Genomic DNA, 17,200 nt, shown 5'->3' with positions numbered 1-17,200 from the left:
ATAAATTGCTGTATACCCTGCATAGAATGAAAACCCACTGCAGGGTGCAGGTCATTTATTGGCTCTGGGTACCAAGAGTTCTTGATGAACCTACAAGCCCTATATATCCCCGCAACCAGAAGAGTCCAGCAGACGTAACGGTATATTGCTTTCGAAAATCTGACATTGCAGGAAAAAGTTACAGAGTAAAACTTAGAGAAAAATTTATGTTTTTTTCACCTCAATTTCAATATTTTTCTTTTTCAGTTGTTATTTTCTGTAGGAAACCCTTGTAGGATCTACACAAATTACCCCTTGCTGAATTCAGAATTTTGTCTACTTTTCAGAAATGTTGCGGTTTCTGGGATGCAGCGTTGGTTTCATGCCCATTTCTGTCACTGACTGGAAGGAGGCTGAAAGCACAAAAAATCGTAAAAATGGGGTATGTCCCAGTAAAATGCCAAAATTGTGTTGAAAAATTGGGTTTTCTGATTCAAGTCTGCCTGTTCCTGAAAGCTGGGAAGCTGGTGATTTTATCACCGCAAACCCTTTGTTGATGTCCTTTTCAGGGAAAAAAACACAAGCCTTCTTCTGCAGCCCATTTTTCCCATTTGTTTGAAAAAAACTAAATTTTCACTGTTTTTTGGCTAATTTCTTGGCCTCCTTCTGGGGAACCCACAAAGGGTACCTCTAGAATCCCTAGGATGTTGGGAAAAAAGGACGCAAATTTGGCGTGGGTAGATAATGTGAACAAAAAGTTATGAGGGCCTAAGCGCGAACTGCTCCAAATAGCCAAAAAAAGGCTCAGCACAGGAGGAGGAAAAGGCCTGGCAGCGAAGGGGTTAAAGTTGGCAAATTTACAAAATCATTAAGGGTACGTCTAGAATTTGTAGATTGACATATTTTTTTTTTAATGTATAATTAGTTATTTCGCCCCAAAAACAACGAAATTCGACAAAGGGTGAAGGCATAACCCTAGAATGAATGACTAGCATAAAGGTTGAATGCAGCCCCACATTATCTTTTTCAGTCGATAATACGTCTGCTCTCGCCTTGCAAGCTCTCTGTGACGATCATGCGGACTGCGGAACGTGGGTGCGGTGACTGCACTAGCCTGCAGCGCCCCACTGCGCGCACATCAGCTAGTACCCCTTGTCTGTTGTCCGCCCCAGCTGTGCTCTCCAGGCAGTGAGGCGAGAGCAGGGAACAGGAGGGCGAGGCCTCTGCCCTTCTTAGGAAATGTTTCATCTGTCAGCATTCGTCTCTTGCAGGAGGAGCCGGGGGAGCGCAGGAGGAGGGGAGAAACGGAAACCACCAGAAAGCGCAGGAGAGCCGGCTCGCTGCCCTGGTGTTTCGTGGGTATAACTTCACATCTCTTCGGGTGCGCCGGCGAGCGGCTGAGCTCATCCACCGCATCGTGTTAGACATCAGGCAGAATGGCCCAAGCAAAGATCCACGCCAAGGCCATGGAGGGGCACAACGGGGGCAAGTTCGTCAGGTCGACGTCCATGGCCGTGCGCTCTAGTCACCTGCTGGAAACCTTGGACGAGCTAGAGATCAGGTAAAATGTTCTCCGAGTTCATTTCCATCACATCTATTAGGTCTGCGTCTGTGTGATGGCTGAAAATGTGACTCAGCTGTGCCCCCAACGGGGTGAGCTTTGCATCCACAGTCGCTCAAGTCGCAAATTCATGTGGCACTAGCCCATACATGTTGCACCAAAAGAGAAGATGTGCCTGAAATTAGCTGTGCTTCGGCGAACTTTGCTACTTTTTGAGGTAACTGCCTACGTACTAAAGTGAGTTGTGCGATTGCTGACACGTGGAAATTGCCAGAGGATCTGATTCCCATGTGCTAGACTGAAGCCTGCCAGCCTTCCGACTAGCAGTATATAGTGAGTGCCGTTGTCTTTAGGTTGTATAATCACTATATGTTCTTGCACCTCGTTTCATTTACTCTTACCTGCACAAATTGAGAGTACTTGTAGGCCACCCATCTAAATAAGTACTAAATAACACTGAAGGCATTTACAATATAGCGCACATCAAATAGCCATATTGTACGCTAAACTGGCAGGTGGCTGCACCGAAACCCAAAATAAACCATTTCCTTGGAAACTAGGGATTGACGCATGCTATTTGGCCTATTGCGCATTAGAAATGCGTGTTATGTGATAAACTGGGATTCTTAATGATGTATGTAGAGCCGGTTCAAGAGCTGCTTAGTTAAATGAAACACACGGCTGTGCTGGTACACTATCTGGGGACCCGGAAGTGTATGTTCTATTTCGACCCAGCTCTTTTGGTCCATGCACTGTCGAGACGAATCCCCTTGTGCCTGTGCGCGAGGTTGGTGGTATCCAGGGATGAGGGCTTTGCTTGTGCTCGCTGTTTTCTGGAGAATTCCAGTGTGATTGAAAAGCACAACTGAGGACGCCGATTAGCCTGAAGCTGAGCGCACGAGCTGACCAAATATAAATAGATTTAGTGAAGCAGGTGTTGAAAGTCTAGGCTTGGTAAAGAAAATAAGGAACCTCCAGTTTCTAAAATGCAGTCGAATATTAGCCGCGGTAGTATCTTATGTTTTTTGCTGCTTGAGTGGTTTTACATTTACGTAATTATAGTTAGATTTGATAATTAGTTGGTGTTATGTGGTTTCATAAAAATGGTTGGTGAAATAAATAAGCTGTCTTAGATATTGTTTGGGTGCAGGTGGAGGGTTGTCTTCTGTGAAATGAGGCGTGAGCTATTTAAAGAATCGCAGTAAACTACATTAAGGGAGACATGCATGGGAATGAGAGGAGGCTATACTCAAAAGTCATATAGAAGATGGAAGGCAAGGAGAGCGTACTTCTAAACAAAGAAAGAGAAATTATTCGGAGGCAAGTCAAGGTAAATTGTTCATGCAGGGTTATACCAGTATATCGGGTGGAGGATTTCTGAGATAGTCAGCAGTCTGAGGAAGTAAGCTGTAGAAATAAACAACATTTTGCATATAGTGCTCCATGTCTGACAGCTTAAATGGTAGAATCCAAGTGTACAAATCATATAAGCATTAAGAGCCCAGCTAACTGAATGCCAAGTCTGTCGAAGCCCTTTTCAACACAGACTTGTGTATCCCAATCTTTTTACAGAGACTGTGGCCCTCATTACGACCCTCGCGTTCCAAAGACCGCCAGGTCCTTGGTAGCGCTCTCACCTCTGATGGGCCTGCGTGAAGACCACCACATTAAGAGTTGGGCGTGAAGACCACCACATTATCAGCTGGGCCAGAGATCAGCATCTCTGACCCAGTGGTCCACCCAGTACCGCCGGTGGTATCACAAGTCCCTTTTCTGCCTGGGATTTCATGGCAGTAGCATCGCCATGAAATCCCCGGCGGAAAGGCTACCAGCGACAGGAATTTGCATTTCTGTCACTGGTACACGACTCCCCCAACCTCCAATCTACCCTAGAACACCCCCTTCCCTTGCACCATTCCCTCCCCACCCTCCTGCATACACGTACTCACTCCCCACCCCCTTACCCCTGTACTTACCCCCGCCCCTGCATACTCACAGACGCACCCACCCACAGACACACATACCCTGACACTCAACACCATTACACTCACATGCACACACTCACAACACCTTTACACTCAAGCGCACACACACGCAACACCCCCAAATCAATACACGCACACATGCACAACCCCCCCATTCACACACGCATTCACTACATTCACCCCCATTGACATGCACACACACTCTAGCCCCACCCCCTCCTTTCCTCAACATACATACACACAACCCACACCCCTATCTACATGCATAAACACACGCACCCCGACCCAGCATTCGTATTCACCCACACACGCATCGCCATCACCACATTTACACACGGACACACGCACGAACAAACACTCCCTCTCCCTCCCACCCCATTCATGACACGCATACACACACTCACACACAAACATTCACACACCCCACCTCCCACCCCTTGCAAAGGACACTTACCTCGTCTGACGAAGTGCTCCTCCCTGAAGGGACAGGACTCGGCGCTCCAACTGCCGGCAGCGCCCTGTCATCAGGACACTGCCAGGCCGTATTACAGGTCATAATGGGGCTGGCAGAGTCCTTTTGCGGGGAGGGGCCTCCAGTGGAACTGCCTCTGCACCTCTGCCTGACAGTACGACTACTGGAGGATTTCCGCCCAAATTGTGGCGGAAATCCTTCAGTACTCGTAGTATGGTGGTCGGAAGACAGACAGCACTGGTGGTTTTCTGGTGCCTGTGGCTTTAGCGGTCTTAGGAAAAGTCCACAGAAGTCATAATGAGGGCCTGTATGCTGCCTGCATAAGTCAAAGTGGTGCAGAAAAAAGAAAAAAACATTTAATGATCTTTTGTCACTATTCTGTATTAGAGGTTCTTTCTTACTCACTAAAATGATTTATTTGGCACTGTCTGAGAGCATCTCACCAAAGCACAGTAAGATCTATACAATTTTTTGTTACCTAATCCCAGTCTAGGTTGTTACTTTGGCCCAGCAGAATAACTGTAGAAACAAAAGGCACCCAACATTAACATCCCAAGTGTATGTTATGCATGTTTGTGGCCGATGTGGTACATGCATTTTATAGCTAAGTGAAGCACAGAAAGAGTCCCTTTTCCTGTTCATGTGCACAAGATGGTTAAGGTTATTTTCCCTGTAGGAAGCTGGCCTGGTGTGTGGTGAGTACCTATGGTATTATCACTTTATACCAGGTCCAGGTATCCCCTTATTAGTGAAGTGTAGGCCGTGTCTAGAAGTGAGGCCTCTCTAGTGGTAGCTGTGGATGAGCAGCCAAGGCTTATCTAGGAGACATGCAGAGTTCATGCAGTACCACAATAGTCACACAGAACATATACACATGAAAGAACCACAGTGTTACAAAAATAAAGGTACTTTATTTTAGTGACACCAGTGCTAGACTACTATATAGGCAATACTCCAATAGGAGGTAAGTAAGCACATTGTATACGTACAGTAACAATCAGGAATAGGCATAAAAAGCAACAGAAAACAGTGAAAAGCAATAGTTAATACTGAAAGCCCCGGGGGAGGTCAAACCATATACAAAGAAAGTGGAATGCAAAGGTTGCCCCACCCCAAACCCCTGCCCCCAAGGAAGTGGAATCGGTAGAGGGGAGCTGGAGGTTCTAGGACACCCCAAAGGTAAGTACTAGAGTGCCCCCAGTGACCAGAAGGAAAGAGGTAAGTTACTGGTTCTACCCAAACCAACCCACAGGACTTCAGAGAAGGATATTGCAAGACCCAGGCAAGACTGCAAGAAACCAAAGGTGGATCCTGGAAGAGGAAGATCTGGAAAAGAAGGGGACCAAGTCCAGTTCCAGTTGGAATGTCTGGTGGTGGCAGGAGCCACTACCCACCTGTCTGTGGATGCAGAAGTTGGTCGATGGGGAGACAAAGACGGTCATCAATGCAGTACTGGAGCGGATGAAGAGTTCCTGGGTGATGCAGGTGACATCCCATGCCGGAAGAAGGATTGCAGTCAGTCTGTGGTGTGGAAAAAACACCAATAGGTCTTGGCAAAGGCAAATGTCACGGTTGGAGGCAAAGGGGAGCTGCTGGGGACCAGCAAGGTCCAAGGGGGACTCAACCCACAGGGGGAATCCCAGGCGACCCTCAGCAGTGCATAGATTTCAAAGAAAAAGAGGCAGCCCCCACAGAAGACCCACAAGTGAAGAGCCAGGAGTTGCAGAGAGGCCCATGCAGCACACCATAGGGGTGACTTACAGTGACCTGTAGTGAAAAGGGTGCATGCACCCTTTCCCACAGGCTGCAATGGCAGGCCTGCAGATACACTTTGCATGGGCTTCCCATGGATGGCATAATACGTGCTGCAGCCCATGGGGAACCATGGGGCCACAATGCCCTGGGTACCATATGCTAGGACTTAAAAGGGGGCACCAGTATGCTAAATGTGGGGTGTTTGTGATCCAAGCAACCAAGTTTAAAGGAAGAGAGCACAGTCAATGGGGTCCTGGTTAGCAGGATCCCAATGAACACAGTCAAAACATACTGACAACAGGCAAAAATGTGAGGTAACCGTGCCAGAAAGAGGGTACTTTCCTACATTCCCAGACAGTGGAAATGTAGTGCTGACATAGCTGGAAGATGAAACCTGGGTATTGAAGTGGGGGCAGAGCAGACAGGTCTCCTAACGAAATTCAATTAGGTCCTTTTGTTGAGAGAGGCTGCTGATAAGTCTTTCTGTAGCTGGACAATTGGTAGATGGCAAGTTGTGAATAGTGGGGCCACCACAGTCTCTATTGTTCAGGATGAGAAAGGCCAGGCTTTTGCCTATTTTGCCGATCCCTGGTGTGGCTGTTGATATCCAGGTGTTGAAAGTTCCCACCTCTTTGTGACTCTGTTGTGGGTGCTCTATGCTGGAGACTACCCTGCTGTGGTAGCATGATCACCCAGAAAGGCTCTGCCTGCAGAACAGTTTGAGAAGGCACTTAAAAAAGGCAAAGAGGGTCCGGTATGTATGAATAAGGCACTCACAGGTGTTTTTTTTTTGTCTTAGTCAACAATACAGATTGCAGGTTTGGAGTGACTGGTATGTCTGACTGATGCCTGAGTGTGCCTGACAGTGCGCAGAAAATATGTTGTGGTAGGCATATCTCGCATGGCCTGCCGTTATTGCCATTTGTGATCCCTCCTTCCACCTCCTCGTGACATCACACGTAACCATGGTACAACGGTCCTCTCCTTTTCTCTGCTGCTGCAGTCCTTTGGTGCCCGCGGCTAGGAAAGGTTTTGTCGATTGATGGTGGTGGTCTTCCCTTCCCCAGAGAAGCTGGGAAGATTCAGCAGTGCCACACCTGAGATTATAAGATGCTGCATACTAATACAGCATGACACAGCATACAAGAGTCATCGCACTGAGGTCTGGTGAGCTGGGGAGTTAGGGGCCAGATGGTGTCCTGAGGTAGGCATTCAGCAGCTATGAGGAGTTGCGTGGGGTGCCATCTTGATGGATCGTCAAGGGTTCCATATCTTTCCCCAATAGTATGCGGCAGCACTGTGCCAAACTCACCATACCAAGCACTCCAACTGTGAGAGCGAGACGGAAGAGTCTCCAGACTCGCCTGGCACCCTGCTGGCTGAGTGACAGTGAATGCAAAATCTGCCCAACCAGCCACACAGTAGTATTTCTGCTCGGCCTCTGAGCCCATCCAGGGATCCCAAGTTAGTGGCTGCTAATACTTTTATTACAGCTGGAGGGCAGGAGCCAGCTTCATGTTGGAAATTTGCAGTCCTTATTGCAAAATCAGGGCAAGCTGGAACTAGCTAGACTGGCGTCCAGCCCAGCATCAGTGACCACGACGACCATGATACTCAAGGAGTACACCCCGTTTCAAAAATCCCTCGCTACGGGGGTTCTTTATCGGACTCTAACATGTATGCTATTGGGGGGCCCAGCAGGGACAGGCTGGGGCTAAGTGATATCCTCTTGTTGCGTTCTGAAGAACTCCAGGTGTTGGATAATGTTAATACTGTGTTGCAAATCCTAAAGAAAAAAAACCCACAAGCATTAATCCAAGCTTCCATGCAAAGCCTAAGCAGAGTTTAGGGGGTCATACAGATGAGCAGGAAAACGAGCGACCAGACATCTGCAGCATTTGTATCATCGTGCGACTCCCAAAGGGGGAATGACACTAACAATACTAATGTTACCTCCCAGCTTTTAATGCAGCAACCAGAGGTTCTAAAGCTATTGCTGGAAACCATTTTGGCTGAGATCTGAAAGCACAACAAACGATTGATATTGGGATGATGCATCAAAGACTAGCTAAAATAGAGAACTTCAACATCCTACTTAAGCAGCTATATGAGGCTGAGTAAAGAATATCTGATCTAGAGGACAAGATGGTAAATTATCATAAAGATATGGCCTTGGAGCAGAAAAGAATGCATCTATTGATGGCAAAAGTGGAAGAAATGGAGAAGTGTTCCAGATGTTCCAAACTTCTTTTCATAGGTATTCCGAGGGGTTAGTGAATCACAGGGCAACATTCAGAGTGTTTCACATTTAATAGATTCATTATTCAAGAGGCATATTTTACCAGATGCACCTCCCAATCTGACAATTATGGTGGCACATGGGGTCCTGGCTCATCGGTCTCCGGAAGCAAAGCAGCCACGGACGTTCCTGGTAAACGTTTCTGACTTTCGCATCAAGAAACAGATCTTGGCCTCTGCAATTAGACAGAAATCCTTTGTTATTGCGGAAAATGCCCATATGAGGGTGTTGCAACAGCATATCACCGGAAGGCTTTTTTTGAGCTAGTCAGAGAGTTCAGGTTTCTTAGGGGGGTGGGGGCAGGCCTCCCTAGTACAGCAATTCAAGCTGAAGTTGCTCATAGAAGGTCAGTTTCACCTTTTTTCAGTAGTGGAGGGGGCACAGTCTTTGCTGGATACAAGAGACGGAACTTAAGGGGAGGACCAGGAAATTCTTCAAAGATAATGACAGGAGGGAGGTGGGGCTTAATCAGGACTTATATGTTTTTTCCCCCCTTTTTTGCCTTTTTTCTCTTTACTAGGGGGAGGAGTGGGGTCACTGTAGGAAGGTAGCCTCTTCCTAGCCTTGTCACCCCCACTTTTGGCCTGTTTGTGAGTATATGTCACTGTCTCACTGGGATCCTGATAGCCAGGGCCCAGTGCTCATAGTGAAAACCCTATGTTGTCAGTGTGTTTGATATGTGTCACTGGGATCCTGCTAGCCAGGACCCCAGTGCTCATACGTTTGTGGCCTGTATGTGTTCCCTGTGTGGTGCCTAACTGTATCACTAAGGCTCTGCTAACCAGAACCTCAGTGTTTATGCTCTCTCTCTGCTTTAAAATTGTCACTGCAGGCTGGTGACTAATTTTACCAATTCTCATTGGCACATTGGAACACCCTTATAATTCCCTTGGTATTGGTGTTCCAGGAGATCCCTATGGGCTGCAGCATTACTTTTGCCACCCATAGGGAGCTCAGACAATTCTTACACAGGACTGCCACTGCAGACTGAGTGAAATAACGTCCACGTTATTTCACAGACATTTTTCACTGCACATAAGTAACTTATAAGTCACCTATATGTCTAACCCTCACTTGGTGAAGGTTAGGTGCCAAGTTACTTAGTGTGTGGGCACCCTGGCGCTAGCCAAGGTGCTCCCACATTGTTCAGGGCAAATTCCCCGGACTTTGTGAGTAAGGGGACACCATTACACGTGTTCATTACATATGGGTCGCTACCTATATGTAGCGTCACAATGGAAACTCCGAGTATGGTCATGTAACATGTCTAGGATCATGGAATTGTCACCCCAATACCATTCTGGTATTGGGGTGGCAATTCCATGCATCCCCGGGTCTCTAGCACAGAACCCGGGTACTGCCAAACTGCCTTTCCAGGGTCTCCACTGCAGCCAACCCCTCAGACAGGTTTCTACCCCCCTGGGGCCTGGGCAGCCTGGTCCCAGGAAGGCAAAACAAAGGATTTCCTCTGGGAGAGGGTGTTACGCCCTCTCCCTTTGGAAATAGGTGTGAAGGGCTGGGGAGGAGTAGCCTCCCCCAGCCTCTGGAAATGCTTTGATGGGCCCAGATGGTGCCCATCTCTGCATAAGCCAGTCTACACCGGTTCAGAGATCCCCAGCCCTGCTCTGGCATGAAATTGGACGAAGGAAAGGGGAGTGACCACTCCCCTGACCAGCACCTCCCGGAGGAGGTGGCCAGATCTCCTCCAGTGTGTTCCAGACCTCCGCCATCTTGCATTCAGAGGTGTTGACGCACAATGGACAGCTCTGAGTGGCCAGTGCCAGCAGGTGACATCAGAGACCCCTCCTGATAGGTGCTTAGTAGCCAAGCCTCCTTTTTCAGTAGCCAGACCTCTTTTTTGGGCTATTTAGCGTCTCTCCTCTGGGCTATTCCTCAGATCACGAATGCAAGAGCTCACCAGAGTTCCTCTGCACTTCCCTCTTCGACTTCTGGCAAGGATCGACCGCTGACAGCTCCAGGACACTTGCAAAACCGCAACAAAGTAGCAAGACGACTACCCACAACATTGTAGCGCCTCATCCTGCCGGCTTTCTCGACTCCTGGTTCCTGGTGATGCATGCTCTGAGGGCTGTCTACCTTCACCCTGCAATGGAAGCCAAGAAGAAATCTCCTGTGGGTCAACGGAATCTTCCCCCTGCCAATGCAGGCACCAAACTTCTGCATCACCGGTCCTCTGGGTCCCCTCTCATCCTGACGAGCGTGGTCCCTGGAACACAGGAGCTGGGTCCAAGTGTCTCCCACAGTCCAGTGGCTCTTCTGTCCAAATTTGGTGGAGGTAAGTCCTTGCCTACCCACGCCAGACAGCAAACCTGTGTACTGCATGATTTGCAGCTGCTCCGGCTTCTGTGTACTTTTCCAGGACTTCCTTTGTGCACAGCCTAGCCTGGGTCCCCAGCACTCCGTCCTGCATTGCCCAACTCGCTGAGTTGGACTCCGATGCTGTGGGACCCTCCTTTGTGACTCTTAAGTCGACCACTGACCTCAGATCTTCTAAGTGCCTGTTCCAGTACTTCTGAGGGTGCTGCCCACTTCTGCGGGGGCTCTCTGAGTTGCTGAGCTCCCCTTCTGTCTCCTCCTCCAAGGGGCAACATCCTGGTCCTTCTTGGTCTCTAGCAGCACCCAAAATCCTCAGCAGCGACTCTTGCAGCTAGCAAGGCTTGTTTGCGGTATTTCTGTGTGGAAACACTCCTGCATACTCCAGCACGCCGTAGGACATCTTCTGACCAAAGGAGAAGTTCCTGGCACCTTTCGTTGTTGCAGAATCTTCGGCTTCTTCCACACGGAGGCAGCCCTTTTTTAACCTTCATCCGGGGTTTAGTGGGCTCCTGCACCCCCTGGACACTTGCGTGACTCTTGGACTTGGTCCCCTTCCTGTACAGGTCCTCAGGTCCAGGAATCTGTCTTCAGTGTTTTGCTGGTGGTTGTGGTTCTTGCAGAATCCCCTACCTTGACTATACTGTCTTTCTGGGGTAGTAGGGTAACTTTACTCTACTTTTAAGGGTCTTGGGGTGGAGTATTTTGGTCACCCTTACTGTTTTCTCACAGTCCCGGCGACCCTCTACAATCTCCCATAGGCCTGGGGTTCATTTGTGATTCACATTCCACTTTTGGAGATATGGTTTGTTTTGCCCCTAGGCTTATGTCTACCTATGGCATCCTATTGTGATTCTACATTGTTTGCACTACTTTTCTTAGTTTCTTACCTGTTTTGGGGTTTGTGTACATATAATTTGTGTATATTACTTACCTCCTAAGTGAGGGTATCCTCTGAGATACTTTTGGCATATTGTCACTAAAATAAAGTACCTTTATTTTTAGTAACTCTGAGTATTGTGATTCGTATGATATAGTGCTATGTGATATAAGTGGTATAATAGGAGCTTTGCATGTCTCCTAGTTCAGCCTAAGCTGCTTTTCCATAGCTACCTCTAACAGCCTAAGCTGCTAGAAAACCTCTATTCTACTAATAAGGGATAACTGGACCTGGCACAAGGTGTAAGTACCACAAGGTACCCACTATAAGCAAGGCCATCCTCCTACAGTCACACTTTGAGATTTTGATGCTGTCATGGCACCCATAGGTGTGGGGGCGCAGTCTACCTTCTGGGTTTTGGGACAGTGGTAGGGAGTGAGAAGAGGGTTGAAGGAAGGTGGGTGCAACTAGAATGTGCAGGTAGGGAAAAAAAGGCGGGCCGCTCTGGGGCTCAACAGAGAAGGTTTGTCCAAAATGTACAGTTGCATAGAATGTTAGAAATTCACAGGGTGCTCTGTTGGAGGTGGTTTAAAGGTACCCAAGGAGGCGCAAGAGAGGGGTAAACTGTTGCTCTCAATGGTAGATTATGGCGCAGCACATAAGATCTATTGCTTGCAATTTTGACAGCTTGGAGAACAGGCAAAAGTATGGTGCCTTGTTGAAATATTTAACTTAATTCGATCCAGAGGTAATCTTCCTCCAGGAGACCCATCTCAAGTCTAATATGCCCAAAATGACCATTCCCTCAAGGTATTCGCAGGCATCCTTTCCTCGGCAGGGGCAGGTCTGTGAGAATTGGCTACTTTATTTTCAAATAGGCTGGAATGGGAGCTAAAACAGATTTTGAGGGATAATAAGGGTATGTGGATTTGGATAAGAGCTTAAATGGCTGGTAATCTCCTGAATCTTTTGAATTATTATGACCCCCATGTTAGATGAAGTTGAGGCGCTAGATAAAATGTATAACTTTACAACTAGTTGGAAGGTCCCTTAGTTGTGGGGAGCGAGTTTACTATCATAAAAACTCTTACAGGCAATACGTCGAATCAGGCTAGGAGGCATCTAAAACCTAAAACTGCAAAAGTGATGGAGCTGCACAAATAGGATCTCACCTTGGTGGATCCCTGTCGTCTTAAGCTCCTCGCTTTCTCCTAATTCACCTGCTTTTCCCACAGGTTTGGGTCAGGCTCGCATTTTGATTTTTTTTTTGGTGTCCAAACTCTTGAACCGAGAGAGGAGGAGATATTAGCTAACCATTTCTCAGATCACATTTTTTTAATATAATAGAGAGTAGGAGGCCAAGGTGGCAATTCGATAAGGCCTTGCTAACAGATCAAATATGGCTGAGCGACATGCAAGGTTTTATCTGGGATTTTTTTTTTTAGATCAGTCTAGAGTCCACCTCCCTTTTTATGGTCTGGGAGGCAAAATAATTGATGGATTAAACCCAGATCTGTGACTGGGGATGAATGTTTGATTGGTTCTGCATTCCGTCCATCATTTGTGTTTGTTTACTTTTGTCGCCATAAGTGCGCCGGGTATGCCCAGACGTGGGTCCTTTGCTCACTATGCCACCAGATTCATGCTAGCCTGGCTGAAGAGGGGTGATATCCCGAAACCGGTCCCAGGATGCTTGTTTCTGGTCCAGGGAGGATCTGGCCTGGCAGTTCAGGGTGGGCTGTTCCCATGAGGAACAGGGTCAAGACTGATTTGGCTGGGTCCAAACTGTAATGGCATGGTGAGTAAAAAAACGGATTGATTAAACCCAGATCTGTGACTGGGGTGAATGTTTAATTTGGTCTATATTCCTTCCATAAACTGTTCTTTTTGCAGCTGTCTTTAATCAGTCAGGTTGCCTTCATTAAAATGTCCATCCTTCTGTTGTTTCTCCTTTTGTTTTGTAAATCTCCACCTGAAAATTCCTGATACATATTTCAAAAAACTACCTACGATACTTGGAAGGTTTGTAAGGGCTAAGAAACAACCCGGAGTTAAAATGTCTACTCTGCATCTGGAGGTAACTCAGGGAGGATTAGCACTGGCACATTTGCAGACATACAGTCAGGCTACTTTAATTCACATTATGATTTTGTTAGCAGCAGCATCCCCAGTTTATGATATTTTTTTACTGACACGCAAGAATTTAGATTGAGAAGCTGGGGGATTTCTATAATGGTGTTCATTTAATTTCATGGTACTCTATTAGGCAGTAGTTTGCACCTCAGTGTGCATTTCTTTGGTTTAGCTTTATCCAGATTAAGAGCTTTCTGAAGGCAAATCATGCCTTTGGGTGAAGATGCCTAAGCCTTGGTGGGGATCATGTATGGCACAAAGCTAATTGGAGTGGGTAAGTGGTATCATCTGCTTGGCCAGTCTGTATATTAGAAAATACTGCCACAACTGCTGCAAAGAATTTACCAGGAAACCGGCTGCAGGTTTAATCTTAAAGAATGGCAGTTTCTGTATGAAGTAGGGTATATGTTTTTAAGAGCCGCAGATTATAAAAGAATGGCATTTTTGTCAAGATAGCTACAACATTTCAGCAATGATGCAATAAGATGAAACGCATAAGACTTTGAAGAGGCCTGTGCCAAACTAGGAGGAGCGCTTAAGAGATTCAAGGTCGCCTGGTTGGAATTCTCCATGGGGTAACATTCATAAATCGATGCTATCTAATGTAATTAACATAGGTGCCTCGCTCCTACTCCTAATTTTGGTGGAGCGGGTGATGCACTGTTTTTTAAAGTCTTCAACTGCACGTCCCGTCTTTTTGCCCTTTATCATTCTCCCCATTCTACTTGAAAGCACTTTATTCTTGATCAATTAATACTTGCGTATTTTGTACTATTGGCCCCTTCCTGGTGTATCGATTTATTTTATTCCATGGCAGTTTATTTTTATGACTGTTAGAATGATTGATTGTGATAAAGTTAATACTTTATTTTGTTCCAATTTGTATTTCGCTTCTCAGAATGATTGATCATGAGTTATATGTTGAGTCAGCTCTTTTGTATTTTATCACTGTTTATTGTGCCCCGGAGCGTACTGCTCCTCTAGATGTTCTTTAACACTGATATTAGTCATCGTGAAAGCGCTTTATCTGGCCTTCATTTGTATTGTGTTCTCCGATGTATTAAAATGCAAGTCCTGTTCTCTGCGATGGTTCACATTTTTCTTTTCTTATTATTAAGAACGATTAAGTATAAATTCTATCTGAGCTGTTTTTTATGTGATGTATTTTTTGTATTCTATTCTGCCCCAATAAGAATACGTAAACAATAAAGGAGTGGGTCTGACAGTGTCTGGCTCCTTAGATGTCTCATTTTAAAAGTAAGCTCTTGAGCAAAGAGTGTTGTCTTGTTCTTTCATCATTGTACTGATCAGGGATCAAGCAAAAATCAAAGCCAGAGCGTAAGCCCTTTTCATATCTGCAAGAGGGTCCAGACACACAAAATTAAAGTATTTTCTCTTTTCAGTCTAATATCCTAAGACGCCTAGCGTTGGATCTTCAGAAAACAAAAATGTGTGATGCAACTAGCCGATTACGAGCTGCATATTTACCCTGGTTTCTGCAGGCACACAATATAAGGTCTTGGAATTATAGACACAGAAGTCCAAGAGAGAACAATATATCCCGAATATTTGATCACAGGCCACAAATATGTTACCATGCATCAATGCACCTAGTAAATTGTCTAACTTTCCACTTCTGAACACCTGGAGGGTTATGGCCGCCAAGAACAGAACAGGGACACGCATCACAGTGACGTATGTTCCAATCTCTTCTGCCTACCAGGCAGTACCTTGCTTGGCTCATGTGCGCTGCAGTGTCTCTGAGTCTTGTTGTTTTCACAGGTACGCCATACACAGCAGTGGTTGATACCACACACCAGGAATTAGGTTTAATTCAACCGTCACAAAGTTATTTATTCAGCGGACTACAGGGAACCCAAATGCAATTTTGGCATTGTTTTTACCGTACGCCCACCTCAAACTTCAATAAAACATGTATTTGAAGCCAGTGAAGCTGTCAAGTCTTTTGGTGTATTAACATGTCATTCCACTTCAGAACTTAAGGACTCGGGAAAAAGAGAGTATGAAAAGCCCAAATTCGTTTCTATGCTTCTGCTCAAAGAAAGGAGAAATGCAGTCTATAAATATCCCCTCAACTCACCGAACAAAACGTGCAGACACCGTTGTAGTGTTTCTTCTATTTACGTTTGATGACAAAAGGTGTTGCCGGGTGGTCCCCTCTTGTGGTCGTTGGGTCACCTGGGCATTAATGTGCCTTGCGAAGCAGGGGACCCAGCTCCGGTGGATACATGATCCATATTGTGCACTTGCCCATGCTCGGGCCTCTGAAATTGTTCCTTTATTGAATTGCCGAAATGCACTGCTTGTTATGTTTTGTGTTATTGTAATGCTCAATCATGACTGATGCCAGACGTGATAAAAATACCAATAAAGTTTTTTTTTTTTAAACTCACAGAACAAAACATCTGCTACCCCAGTATATGTTTTTTTAAGGTTTTGCTTTGCCCTTGTGCCACGCAAAGGCGGCACAAAACATTAGACTTATCAAGCGGTGCAAGGCCACCTTATGTGGCCTTGCGTGGCTTGATAAATCTGAAGCAAAAAGGCAGTGATTTGCGCTACCCCAGAAAGGCGTTAGATGGGTGGAGCGTGGGTGTTCCCACGCATCCTCTCATGTATTTTGGCGCATTCCCATATTTACCATTAGTTGTAGACATGGGAATGCATCAAAATCCTTTGCCTCCCTCGTTTTTCCTTTTCTGTGGGTGCTGCATTCACACATAGAAAGAGGAAAATGCATGTGAGGATTGTTTTTGTGCAGGAAGGCTTACCTTCCTGCACAAAAACCATCTTCCCTACAACGCAGGCACACTTGCATCATAGTGCAAGGGTGTCTGCCTTGGTTGTGGGCAGCCAAAAGTGTGCCATCGCTGAGAAAGGACAGGAATATGCCATACACTGCTAAGTACAGCTAGGGTGACCACCCGTCTGTAAATTTCACGGACGGTCCGTAATTTCTCCCTGCCGTCCGTTGTCCGTGATGAAAGCTTTAACGGACGGCATTTGTCCGTAATTTTAGCCTTTCACGTAAAGGGCAACGGAGGCAGGGCGAAATTACGGGCAGAGGAGTTTCCCCAGCTGGGCTGGAAGGCAGGGAGTCTCCTGTGCTCTGAGGGAGGGAGGGGCAGACAGATAAGAAAAGGCCTTCTTGCCAGGGGGTCTCCTTGGCAGACAGATAAGAAAAGGCCTTCTTGCCAGGGGGTCTCCTTCCCTAAAGACATGCAAATGTGGGCAACTGGTAAATCTGAAAATACAAAGGGGCTTGAAAAACTGCATTGACTTTACTAAAAGGAGTCACTTGAAGTTTTCTGGTGGCAAAGATATTTCTTTCAGAGAGGTATTGTAATGGTGTTCCACGGTGAGCTGTGGAGTGTGTGGTTTTAATGGAGTGTTATACATTTTTTTATCACTAGGTATAAACTGTATATTATTCAAATCTGTATTTGAGAAGCACTTTTTTTTATTTAACCGAAATGTATTTGCGCATTTTGTAGCAGCCTTTATTATGATGTAATTGTATTTTTCACAGTTCTTTCAGGTACCTCGGTACCTCATAGTACTAACAAACATTGGCAAAGCCAATAGGTCTTATCTACGGAAGAGTTATTGGCTTTGCTAATGTGTTTTAGCCATTAGCCATGTTATACACCAGAGTAGCTGCTGTTCAGCATGGCTTAAAGCTAGTGGTATAGTGGTGTGGAGTGGAGTAGAGTAGCATAGGAGCAGTGGCGTAGAGCCCAGTGGTGCAAAGTACAGTGCAGTGGGGTACAATGCAGTTGTT

General features: G+C 46.3%; 1 protein-coding gene across 1 annotated transcript in view; it reads left to right on the top strand.

Moving 5' to 3' along the window:
* The first annotated feature begins 1,050 nt into the window (after positions 1-1,050).
* Positions 1,051-17,200, top strand: part of BAG2 (BAG cochaperone 2) — a 92,332-nt gene continuing 76,182 nt past the window's right edge. Inside the window, exon 1 of the mRNA XM_069235764.1 lies at positions 1,051-1,540. Within this exon, the coding sequence (XP_069091865.1) occupies positions 1,416-1,540 (125 nt within the window). The 5' untranslated portion in view covers positions 1,051-1,415. The remainder of the gene's footprint in view (positions 1,541-17,200) is intronic.

The sequence above is a fragment of the Pleurodeles waltl genome, chromosome 5 (genome assembly GCF_031143425.1).
Source record: "Pleurodeles waltl isolate 20211129_DDA chromosome 5, aPleWal1.hap1.20221129, whole genome shotgun sequence".
Taxonomy (NCBI): Eukaryota; Metazoa; Chordata; class Amphibia; order Caudata; family Salamandridae; genus Pleurodeles; species Pleurodeles waltl.
This window is presented reverse-complemented; position numbering and strand designations above follow the sequence as displayed.